Source organism: Nanorana parkeri, unplaced genomic scaffold, assembly GCF_000935625.1.
Source record: "Nanorana parkeri isolate BGI_ZX_2015 unplaced genomic scaffold, ASM93562v1 scaffold1433, whole genome shotgun sequence".
NCBI classification, from domain to species: Eukaryota; Metazoa; Chordata; class Amphibia; order Anura; family Dicroglossidae; genus Nanorana; species Nanorana parkeri.
This window is the reverse complement of record NW_017307701.1, coordinates 261,039-274,019: the sequence shown is the minus strand read 5'-3', so window position 1 is coordinate 274,019 and position 12,981 is coordinate 261,039. Positions and strand designations below refer to the sequence as shown.

The window sequence follows — 12,981 nt, the reverse complement described above, 5'->3', positions numbered from 1 at the left end:
ACTGTATAATGAAAAAAGTACCATAAATGTAATATTAAAAAAAAAAAAGTTTCCCTACGTTATGTTATAAATTATTTATTCTTACCCATATTTTTAGCAAAACATAAGTCGGGGACACGTCGGGTAAATAGACACCAAACATGTCAAGCCTTAAAATTGCGCGAGCCCGCAAAATAGCAAAAAACGTCCATAGGCGACGATTAAAACGATTTTACTGCTCATCAGTTTAGTGTTATCAGTGATTAATCGCTCTAAAATTATTGCTCTCACTCCGACGTTTGCGGCGATACTTAACATGTGCGGCACAATCGTCGTAGGCGCACCCGACGCATATCTGCGTGTGTATGTGGTGGGGCGGGGACTTTAAAAAAATGTTTTATTTTTTTTATGCTTCTTTAATTTTTTTAATGGATTCATTAATTTTAGTATTATTATTTTCTTTTTTTTACACACACCGCTTTATTGCTATTACATGGGGGGCTAAGAAGCCCCCTATGTAATAGCCAATTTACATGACAGGTCCTCTTTATGGAGACATCAGGGGTCTCCAAGAGCCCTAATGTCACCTAGGGACCCCCAGAGAAGCTGATGAAGCAGAGATCTGATCATTAGCTTCTGTAGCTGGAGAGTGACACTGAATGCAGGAAGTGATGTAATATACATCACTTCCTGCATTCGGGGACTGAGAGGAGATCAAAAGGGAATTTGTATACTTAACTCCCTTTGATCTCCTGTCACAGAGCCGCATCGGGCACAGCGGATCTCGGGACCGGAAGTGACAGCTGCTAATACAAGCGATCAGGCGTCTCTAGAGACGCTCAATTGCTTGAATGTAGAGCTCCCGGCCGTGTAATTACAACGGCCGGCCGGGAAGCTGTTTGTCGGCGTCCACCGTTCTCTTGTCACAGACGAGCGGACGAGACAATTTTTCAAGCCCTGCCAATGGAGCTAAAATGAAACCTCACACAGCAATTTGTACATCTGTAGCTTTAGCAGTTCTGGAGAAGCAGGTTTCTGAATAGTTCACAACAATCAATGCAAAAACCAAGATGGCTGCCACATCATGTGACATATGACCTTTATATTGCAATAAGTTCTGCAGAGTACAGGGCTCTACCATTGTGCAACGTGTAATGCGTTTTTGACTAACAGTGCACGTATTACAGGCATTTGAAAAAAGCGGCATAATAATAAAAATAATAATAATACGAACAAAAACAATAGGTGTCCTTGCAACTTCGTTGCTTGGCCACCTAATAATAATCCAAACAAAAATAGGTGTCATTGCAACTTCGTTGCTTGGCCACCTAATGACTAATACAGGTTTGAGAACCACCTTTTTACCAATAGCAGTCAATATTAAATAAACCTTACTCTGGGCTACAATTTAGTTTGTGAATATCTTCCTGTAGACAGGGTGCAGGGGCCTTCAGGGGTGTTGGTGGCAGTATGTTCCTCTCTTGGAGAAGGTTTACAGCACGAAGCTCATCCAGTTGCTTTGCTTGATGAAGACTTAGACCTCCCACCGATGATACCAAATTGTTCATCCCCAAAGTAGGCTACAAGTAAACAAGATTATGCAAATGGTAAAATAAAGAAGGTCCACAGAACTTTGAGCAATTACAGACGTATCATATATGGATGTGCCACTAACATCACTGTGCACTTAACCATGTTTTATATTCCTAATGGTCACTACCATTAACAGTTTTTGTTCTTCTGAGACCCCTTCAACAGTTTTATTACATCAGATCAGATTTGTGACTGGCGTTTAGTTTAAAATGGACTTTTACAGAAAAACTTCAACCTCCCCATTAAAACAACATACTCACCTTGCCACGCTGTTCATGTGACACAGGCCAGGTCCTGTGATGTCATTTTTGTGCTGCTTAGTCATTGGGAGCTGGCTGCCTCCTCCCGGTTCAGGTAGCTGCATGCTCCCCGTGACTTGCACAGCTCCGCCCACTGGCCTCTCTGTGCCCCTACGCCTGCAACCTCCTAGGATATATGGTCGTGAAGAATGCCACTGAAAAATCCTTTTAGGATCATCAAAATTTCATTTTATTGAACAATTTGTGAAAAGTGAAAACAAGCGCTTTCGGGGCCATGCAAGGTCCCCTTCATCAGTCTCAAACATCGACGGTTGCTGTTTGAGCCTGATGAAGGTACCCTGCGTGGCCCCGGAAGCACTTGTTTTCACAAATTGTTCAATAAAATGAACATTTGGTGATCCTAAAAGCATTTTTCGGTGTGCTGGTGACATTCTTTATGACTAATCTATGTATGTAGCGGTGCCATCCACGGTCATTGCGAGCACCCTCCCGATCACTGGGAATATCCGGTAAGGAGTGCAGCAAGATCCTCTTCTTTCTCCTAGGATATATGTCAGTGCTATCCCAGGATGCTGTGGGAACAGGGCACGTCATTCTCTTCTAGGCAAGAATGGAGGCAGTGTCAAATTAAAAAACAAAAATGAATAAAAGTAATAAAATAGAAAACAAAAAAAAGTAGGGAGGGAATGGGAGGTTGCAGGCTCAACCCGTGTAACTACCACTTCTGTTTAACAGCTTTTTATATGTTATTTTTCTATTTTAGTCCTGCTTTAAACGTTAAATTTTTTTAAAATTTACACGTAGAGGAATCCTTAAAAGGGACATTGAAGTCACAAATCCCCCCTCCCCCACATGCTACTTTAAGGACTTACCTTAAGGCCTGGTTCACACCTGTACGTTTTGTAGCGCGTTCAACGCTCTACAAAACGCTCAAACATGAAATCCCATTGTTTTCTATGGGTATGGTTCACACCTTGCCGTATTTCAGCCCGTCTAAACGCGCAACAAAACGGCCTACGCCTGAAAAGGTAAAAAGCGCAGAATCCCGGTAAAAACGCGCGACTAACGCGCATATTCGATACGCCTAGGTTTGAACCCAGTGTAAAGGAGAACTATCAGACGAGTGCTTTTCACTCATCCTCATAGTTCTAGCCGACCTGTGACAATGAAACTGTCACAGGTCGGCTCAGTAGATCGGGAAGTGAGCGAACACATACCGGCCTTCGCTCACTTCTCGATCCTGTCACGTCAGAGAGCCGTGACAGGGGAGGGACTGGATTCCCCCCTCCCCGCTCTTACCCTTAGGAGAACTATGGGGAAAAGCCCTAACCCCATAGTTCTCCTTTAAATGATGCCTCTTGATCCGATCATCTTCTTCCTTCCACTTTTATTCATCAATCCTTCCAGCGCAGACACGCTCCTGGCTGCATGCATTTACCTCCACTGTCTCTCTCTTGCACGGGCGCTCGAGAAGATTCAGATCTTCAGACAGGAGCGAGCAGTGGAGACACCAGTAAGCTTTTACCTTTTTGGTAACTTTATGGTTTTTTAAAAATGTTTTTTGCATATATCTACTGCTTGATAGCAGTAGATATATGCAAAAACAAAGGAGAGTATAATTCTACTTTAAATAAATCATTCCAAGGGTTAATAAAATTTGTCATATCACCAGCAAAATCTTCATATGCTTTACAAGCATATTAGATGCAGCAAGAATACATCTATCAGTTCCTTATGTCATATTCCAAAGAATGATTTTTCATGTAAAGTAACAGTATGTTATCCTGTATTCTACCTGAGGCATTGGCTGTGGTGGAGTAGGGTATCGCTGAGTAGCAGGTGTTACAGCTGGACCTCCTGGTGGGAAAGCATTCTGGTACCCTGGAGGCAGTGTTGGGTATGCATTCCTGGTGATTTTAGGATGCTGAGGAGGAGGAGGCTGAGCTGGATGAACCATCCCTGTGACAAAAAGACAAACATTTAAGTATAATACAACAGATAATTCAACAAGCAGCACACAGCTAAAGCTATTGCACCAAGGCTTTTGAAACAGTAGTAGGCTAGGAAGCCAGCATCACTCAACCATAAAAGACTGAGGATATACTGTTACGTGCAGGGCTTTACCACCAAGGTGCCCTGCACTCACAGCATAATGATGCAGGGAGTGGGCTGAAATCAGGTTAGTACCGTTCTCTGTAACATTGAGGGCCACCCACAACATGGCAAAAGGGCCCTGCATGTTACTTGTCCAGCCTGAAAACCTCAGAAAAAGCAAGTCTTAAATAAATAAAAAAACACAGCCTGAGTGGTTCTGATCCTGGCAAAATGCATGAAAATAAGTTGAACCAGAAGCAAAGCACATGTACATAAGAACCAAAGTGCATCTTTGCTTTTAGTCAGGAATATGGGCTTTCAGAAAATGCTCTTAAAACTGGTTTTACTCTGTGAGCCAAGGTCCATGCACTACAATACCCAGTCCCAATAAGAGTGGCTTAGGGGCTCATTTATAACAGAGGGTGGATAACACTGTCTGCTCTCTTATACTCTGCAATCTTGCTCACCGCTGCCTGCATTATACAGCCCATTCATAAAGTGCAGGCCATGGTATTGAACTTTCAGTATCTCAAGGAGTTCTCTCTGCTTAACAAAGTGATTGAAGAGAGTAGGTCACATGATAGGTCATGTGACTGGGCTCTCCTCCCAGTTTTTTCTCCCCCTCAAAATCCCAAAGCCAGATGAGCACAATGCACGTTTTTAAAGAACAAATGGGCTGTGCAGTGCTTTTTAATGTGTGATAGTTTGGGGGTTTTTTAGGCAGAGATAGGGAAAATTTTTAATGGGACCCTTAGCAACAAGTTAGCAGACAATGAAATGGTTGTGGGAGGACTTGGTCATGAAGTCAGGTAAAACTGACTCCTAGTAGAACTAATTAAGAAGATTAGTATTTCTAGCTAGCAAAAGAGGCAAAATGTGGAGCCTGCAGGCAGAGTTTTAGGGTATGTCATACAGTTCACGGCAATTTTGTTGTTTCAATCAGCTTTCAACCAGGAATGGTTTCTTGGTTTTAAGCAAGCAGGTAATAAAAACTGAAGTACAGAAATTAAACAAATTTCAGCGGCACTGAAGTGGTTTCAGTCAATTTTCACCCCATCTTCATCACAGGGCTGGTGGAAACATTGTGGCACAAACTTGCATAGTTTATGGCCAGCATTACATTTTTAATGCTTGAAATGTCGTTAGATGCAAACTGTGCTGCAAAACAAGAGCTGAATTCTTACCCATGAATCCGCCACCTTCTATGGTATCGTAACTGTTTTGAACTGAAGTGCTATCACTGGTTGGGGGCAGAGCAGGATCTGAGAAAACATTAAAAGTCAACATCATGAAATATTTTACGTCAATTTTATCTGTCCCTAAATGTAGGTAATCTGCAGTGCCCAGTGATGTCGGAACAGCTGCAGCCGCCAACAGCCTGTCATTGCTTTGTATAGGCTGTGCAGTAGGAGCTATTTGCACATAACTGATTCTGGTCACAGGAACCTGTGGGCTCTCGCTGCCAGAACTTGAAAACTGCCTTACTTACAGGTATGAATGGGGCCCTACTGAATAATAAAAGTACTTGCAGACACATTGGATAATTTCTTTCAGGTTTTTTACTGCTGTCTATTTCTCAAAAATTTACTACCGCTATTTGTCCTGGTGACCATTGTCGTCAGGACCGAAAATGAAGGAAAATCCAAACTTTTTTCACCGATGGGGATAATTTTTCCGGTGAAAACCATCTAAGAGGGAATTGACTTTACTTTGGAGTAGGGCTGCAACTAATGATTATTTTCATAATCGAATAGTTAGCCGATTGTGGATTTCGATTAATCGGATAGAATTTTAAAAAATCATACCGTCATTTATTTAATGTGACATTAAAGGCAAATCCCCCCAATGCTAGTGTAAGGGACTTTACCTTACTTAAATGATGCCTCTTGATCCGATCATCATCTTTCCAGGAGTTTCTCCAGCGCTGGTGCCTGTCTCCTCTCTCTTCCTGGCACTTCCTGTCCCAGGTCTGTTAGTGCACGCTGCCTCCATTGACTTACCTTGCGTCTATCCTCGTCTCCCGGCCGAAGATCTGAACTGCGCATGCGCCCGCCCCATGATCCTTTGCGACCGCCCGAGAATCTTTAGACGGGAGTACTTCAGAATAAAACTGCATGCACAATTTTTTGCAATCGCACTGCACTGAAACGCACAGCATCGCTGTAGCATGCGTTGCAGTGCAGGTGATCACACTGTGGGTGGGGGGCGCGTCTGGGGTGCCATTGAAATGAACGGCACTGCAATGCACCTCCCGCAGCAGAATTTGTCAGGCCAAAACCGAATTTAAAAAAAAATTATTGTATTGTAAGTAGAGGTACACCGAAATGAAAATCTCAAAACGGAAAGGAAGCCGAAATGAAAAAAAAATGTCAGGCCGAAACCGAAAATGTTTTACATTTTTTTAAATGTTTTATTTATTTTTTTATAAACTTTAGTTTTTTTTATATTTTATTCGTATTTATTTTTATTAAATATTTTTTTTACTTTACTTTTAGGGGCTTTTGGGGAAATATTAGGGATCTAAAACAGACCCCTGATATTTCCCTTTTAAAATAGAAAGAGAGATTAAGGACACAGAGTCATCACTCTTTTTCTGCAGTCCCGGTTATAAATTAACAGGAATCCTCTATACTGATTGTTGCTGTTCATTTGTAACTTGAGGACATAGTGGGGGGAATTTATCAAAACTGGAGCAGACAGAAACTGGAGCAGTTGCCCATAGCAACCAATCAGCTTCTCTCCTCAGTTTGCTCAGTTAGGATTTGAAAATGAAAGAGAAGCGGATTGGTTGCCATGCACAGCTGCTCCAGGTTTTGATAAATTCCCCTTATTGTGTTTACGAAATCCACAATCATGAATGAACAGGAAGTGATGTAGATCACTCCCATTCATTCAAAATTGAGAACACAGTAAACATATTCTGCCCTCAATTATATACAAACACTCAGCCATCACTGATCGCTGAGTGTTTCTACCCGCTTTCCATCCTGACTCGCTGCTGTGCTGTCACAGGACGCTGGGCGGGAGAAGAGCTCAGCCTAATGTGATAGCAATGACATTGTCTCCGCCCACACCATTGCTCTCCATCCTGACACGCTGTCACAGGAGGCTGGGCGGGAGGAGAGCTCAGCCTCCAGTGACAGCAATGGCCATCTCCGCCACACCGCCGCTCTCCTGATCTGTGACAGGAGGCTGAGCGGTGCGGGGAGGAGAGATGCCGACCACTCACAGTGCTCTCCTCCCACACCGCTAGGCCTCCTGTGACAGTTTATCTCCTCCCCGCTGGTACACAGAGCAGTGCCCAGCAGGGAGGAGAGAAATCACGGATGCACCGCTATTTCGGCCACAAAAATTGCACTTTCGGCATTTTGCCAAAGGTGCCATTTTCGGCCGATATGTTTCGGCAGCCAATATATTGGTGCAATCCTAATTGCAAGCACATGGCGCTTCAAAATCTTCAGCCAGGGAATGACAGCTGCCAGTGGCAAGATTCCGCAGATGGCAGCTTTATGTAAATACAGCAGGTAGTGGGCTGGCGCAATAGCCAGCCTGCTATTGGCCATTTCAAATTACAATAGCAGGCTGGCTATTGCACCTGTCCACTGCTTGCTGTGCCCTCCTCCGAGCGTGGAGGCGAGAGCCAGGGGATCCAACCAACTAATCGATAATGAATAGTTGACAACTATTCTCATCGTTTAGTTGGTTGCAGCCCTACTTTGGAGAGACTTCCCCTCACTTTCTGCTGTGTCTAACGGATCAAAGGGAAATCTCCTCCTTTGCACACAGATTAAAAAAAGGAAAAAAGCGGGAGGGATTTTTACCATTTGTTTTACTCTATGCAAATGGGGAAAAAATAAAAAGATGTAACGCTACCAAAAACAAATATAGGTTTTGGGTGGTTTATTCTGTTAAATAGATGTAAATGCCTGGTCTAAAGTCAGTGTTCAAGTAGGTTAAATGTGTTATTTGTAAAGAAATAGCATTACATACTGGAGGCGTCTGTGCAATGCCTTGAACTCTGGGGAGAGTGGAATGCGGGGAGCAGCGACTGTCAAGTCACCGCTCCTCGCAGAGATTACCCCCTTCCATCTCTGTTCCTCCAGCACTGACTTGAGGGACAGAAAGGAGAGGGAGTGGCACAGCTGGCTCTAACGCTAGAGAGGCAGAGCCAGCTGTCAATCAGGCAGCAGGGACAATACTGCCGGGATCTGTGCCAGCTGCAGCGCGGCTCTGCAGTATTAGCATATAGTAGGCAATAGCGTTTTGGGTCACAGGAAGACAATAGTAAATGTCCTCTTGCGACACACACACACAAAAAAAAGGAGAACTAAAGCCAAAAATGATTTGGCTATAGTTCTCTTTTAAAGCAGACCTTCCAAGGCAATTTTTAAGCAGCCCCCTCTGTCCCAACACAAATGGCATAAAAAATCAATTTGGAGACAAACTGTTGCGCCCCCCCGCCCCAACAGTGACGTGTTGGGACAAAGCAGAACAAACAGTTACCTTTTCTTATAGTTTATTTATTTTAACTTCTGCAAATGTTTAAGCACTCAGGCAGTGTTGAAGTTTGTCCTAAGCCATGTCAGTCACATCTAGTTGTATGTAAATGTAAATGTGTAGTGCATGTAAATGTGAAAAATATAAAGACAAGCAAGATAAAAAATGTGAAGGATTACACTGAATACCATCAATACAGGTATTAACCAAATATACAGACACCCTCAAAAAATAAGGTGATGAAAAGCTGCACCATGCTCAAGCTTCAAGTGCTCAACACAATTAAACACCCAAGTTTGCACGAGTCTAATTATAGGTCTGCATAGGGTTACGGCAATATAGTTCACTTCTCCACAGAGGATTCTTTCCCAGCAGAGGGGAGTGGCGTAAATATAAGCACAGCAAAGAACAGCTTAATCCAACCTATTAATATAGTAGGCTGGTAAAAAAAATACTCCTCTTACAATCATGCCTCTGATACAACAAGAATACCTGAATTTCTTACCAATAAATGTTTGACCAAAGGGTCTATTCACGCCAGTTGTGCAGTCCCAATGCAAAGACAAGGTACATTGCCTTATTTACCGTTAGCCCAGTTCACATCACTGTACTGTGTTAGCTGCATGCAAACAGGGCAATAGACCCGGGTCAGCACATCAGCACTATTTATGCACACACCTGCAGTTGTGTGTTTAGCGAGGTTTGGTGGTGTCAACCGACCCTTAAGCTGGCTGAAATTCAATACGAGGGTGACGCTGTCAGCACCACCTGGCTCAACAAGTGTCAATTTTTTTAATCGTTTGTCGAAGGAGGCAGGTGGAAAAATTATTTTTTCTTTTTTACTTTACTGTTGGGGGCTCAGGGGAAATAAGGTGTCTGAACAGACCCCCGATATTTCTTTTTAAAAATAGAAAAACATTGAGGACACAATCCTAAATCTTTTTTCTGCAGCCCCTGTTACGAACGAACAGGAAGCCTCTATACTGACTGCTTCTGTCCATTCATAAATTGCAATAGCTGTCTCCTCTCTGCTGGGTGCCAGCCCGTCTCCTCAGATCCCCGCAGCCTCTGCTGAAACAGGCGGGGAGAGCAGCGGGCATCAGAGGGGACACAAACCGACGCCCAGCCCAGAATAGTGACGTTAGGGAAGCTCTGAATTTACAGCAGTAATCTAGGTGCATCCCTACTTTTTTTTTTTTTAAATCATACTTTAAAAAAATATATATTTTCCTCCAACAAACATCCCACAAAAAAATAACAAGGGTCATTTGGGTAGTTACTGTTGTCATTATGATTGAAAAAGAGTAGACACAGTTGATTGAAATGGCTTCAGCCAAACACTACCCATGAGTGACAGAAAGGTTTTTCGTGTTATCATTCATATTCTCTGAAAAATGGCCAGGAAATTCTAAATTCTGCCAGTAAACCTATGAGCACAAGTGTACTTTTAGAGCACAGCTAAAGTACTCCAATTCCCTCATGTGTCTAACAATATTGTTGTATATGGTATTGTATCCATCTAGACCAGTGGTATCAAAGTACCGGCCCGTGGGCCGCAACTGGCTGGTACTGGCTGGCCCGCACCTAGATCACCAGTCTGGTACGCGGTCACGGACCGCGTACCAGACTTGCGGGAGCAGCTACACGGTCTGCATCTCTGTCGGATGCAGACCGCATAGCTGCTTCTGTGCCGGCACTCGGATTGATTAGGAAGCAGACCTTACTAATCGCCACTTGATCACCAGGGATTGATGATCGTGGCTCATAGCCTCCTCCCTGCAACAAGGTAAGCAGGAGAAGGGGCTGTGTATTTCATTTACGTGTGTGTGTGTGGGCTGGGAATATTACTTTATATGTATGTGGGGGGACTGTGTGTGTGTGTATATATTCACTCACTCTCCCTGGACGCAATGATTGTGTATTCAGGGAGAGTGTTTCTAACCGCATGTAATAATATCACATCATTACATGCGGTGTGCAGGAGTTTACATGCAACTGCTGTCACCTGATCATTAACTTTAATGGGTGACAGCGGCCGCTTGTAACTAGGGCGGCAACAACTAATCGACATAATCGATTTAAAAAGTTGTCAACTTTTTCAATCATTGATTAATCAGCTTCCGATTGGTTGGCCCTGTTCACGACTCAACACACGCTGCGCGCCACACCTCCCACCTCACGCTCGCCGTTGCCAGACCCGCCCGCATTCACGCTCCACACGCAGCACCTCCTCCCCGCCTCATGCTCACCGCCGGCCCAAATCCACGATCGGCACAGAGACGCGGGGAGAAGAAGTAAAGAGGAGCAGGTGTGGGCGGATGACAGCTGCCGATAGACAGGCCCAATCTCAGAAAACAAGTTGCTGGAAGACTGCTCAGGTAAGCCTGCACCCCCCACATGGTGCTCTATAATATATTGCTGGGATTTGTATTCCTCTATATCTGATGGTATAATATACAGCACAATGTACCATCAGCTATAGAGGAATACAAATCCCAGCAATACATTATGTATAATGTACTATTGCTGGGATTTGTTGTATTCCCATATAGCTGGTGGTATTCTGCATTGCGCTGTATAGAGGACTAACTACAAATCAAGGAATAATACATTATACAGCGCAATGCCGAATACCACCAGCTATAGAGGAGTACAACAAATCCCAGCAATAGTACATTATACAGTGGTGTAATGCCGAATACCACCAGCTATAGAACATTATACAGCGCAATGCAGAATACCACCAGCTATAGAGGACTACAACACCCAGCAATAGTACTTTATACAGCGCAATGCAGTATACCGCCAGCTATAATGTACTATTGCTGGGATTTGTTGTATTCCTCTATAGCTGGTGGTATTCTAAATTGTGCTGTATAATGTACTTTTGCTGGGATTTGTAGTCCTCTATAGCCGGTGCCATTCGGCATTCATTGCTGTATAATTTTATACTTTTCATTTCACTATATTGCACACCACACTTTTTTTTTTCTTTTTTACTTCCATCGTTTCAAGCTTGCTCCTGTGATGGACTGCAATCTCAATACAAACTAGTAGTCCCATCACTGGAGCCATTTTTTAAAATTAATTTTATTTTTATCCGATTAATCGAACTTAAACGGCTAACTAATTGATTTTGAAAATAATTGCTAGCTGCAGCTCTACTTGTAACCGCCAGATTAGGGATTCCTGCTGCAGGAAAACTCCCTAATCGCACCTAAACCTACAGATATGAATGGGGCCTTATTGTGTGTGTATTGGGATCCATAGTACCGTATCGCATTGTATTGTATGAAATTTGGCGATCGGCCCCATGGGAGAGAAAAATGTGTCGAGTGGCCCTCAAGGGAATTAAGTTTGATACCCCTGATCTAGACCAATATAAGGAAAAGTTATCCTCCCTTTTTCCCTCTATATTGATAAGTAGTACGTTCGAACACTACTGTCTGATCTAACTCAGTCATCCATTCTGATAGTGACGGAGGGGAGGAAGATATCCATTTCCTCGACACCAGTCGCCTAGCAGTAAATAATGCTCTATGTATAACCAATTTGGTATATGAACTCATCGCCGAGGCATCAAAAACTGCTAGTATGCATACTATAGGTGTATTATTTAACAATATACCAAAGACTGAGTGTATGATCTTAAGCACTGCACCCCAATATCTAACCAGTTTGGGACATCCCCAAAATAGATGCATCAGTGAACCTTGGCAAATACCACATTTTGGACATGTACCGTTCCTGACACCTATTTTGAACAGAAACTCTGGAGTGCGACAAGTCCTATGTAAAATAAACAATTAAGTCTATGGGAAGTGGATAAGGACGCAGATAGAACAGCCCTCTCTAGTCCCCTCCAGTCCTTATCTGTAATAGAGCCTAGATCATCTTCCCACTTACTCCTAATGCTCAAAAGGTGATTGCAATAACGAGTTAGTTATTAAGCAGGTAGGAAATAATGCCCTTGGCATTGCAAGCATCAACCAGGATATCCAAAACCGGTGTTGGATGGAACTCTGGGGAGGCAGTGCATCCCAACTTTAACCCTTTCATGACCAGTGACGTACACTGCACCGGGCCCGTTTAAACAGCCACCGGGACTCTATCGTAAAGCCAACGGCAGGCTTTACAATAGACGCGATTCTGGCGACTGAACTGTCGCCAGATCGCTTCTAAGGATTGGCAAACGCCCCCCCTCCCGACACCCTCGCCATGTTTCCCGGGCTCTGTTGCCCCTCCTAGAGGCCCAGGACTGGCATCTCGGGTGTCGGGGGAGAACGTCAAACGTCTGTTCACCAATCTCCTCCCCGTACTACGGGACTGGCAGTGATGCAGATTACATCACTTCCAGTCCCACAGCTGTCATTGCTGGCCTCCTGAAGACCAGCAATCAGCTATTGGTGTGTTTTGCACTTAAATAGCTTATTTAAAGTGTAAATGTGATACTAGGGGTCTTTTGCACCCCAGTATCACCTTAAAGAGTACCTGTCGCTGCCAATACGCTATCAGATTGGGGGCTTGTAAGTCACATAGCAATTAAAGTACTGTAAAG

At 43.6% G+C, this 12,981-nt stretch overlaps 1 protein-coding gene across 2 annotated transcripts in view; it reads right to left on the bottom strand.

Annotated features, from left to right (window-relative positions):
* Positions 1–12,981, bottom strand: part of SEC24A (SEC24 homolog A, COPII coat complex component) — a 117,913-nt gene that overhangs the window by 56,573 nt on the left and 48,359 nt on the right. Inside the window, exons 4-6 of one of the 2 annotated variants that reach the window (XM_018569961.1) lie at positions 5,111–5,185; positions 3,628–3,791; positions 1,375–1,559 (exon numbers count right to left, since the gene is read on the bottom strand). In XM_018569961.1, the coding sequence (XP_018425463.1) occupies positions 1,375–1,559; positions 3,628–3,791; positions 5,111–5,185 (424 nt within the window). Of the gene's footprint in view, positions 1–1,374; positions 1,560–3,627; positions 3,792–5,110; positions 5,189–12,981 lie in introns of both variants that reach the window. The other variant, XM_018569960.1, reaches the window with a different exon arrangement.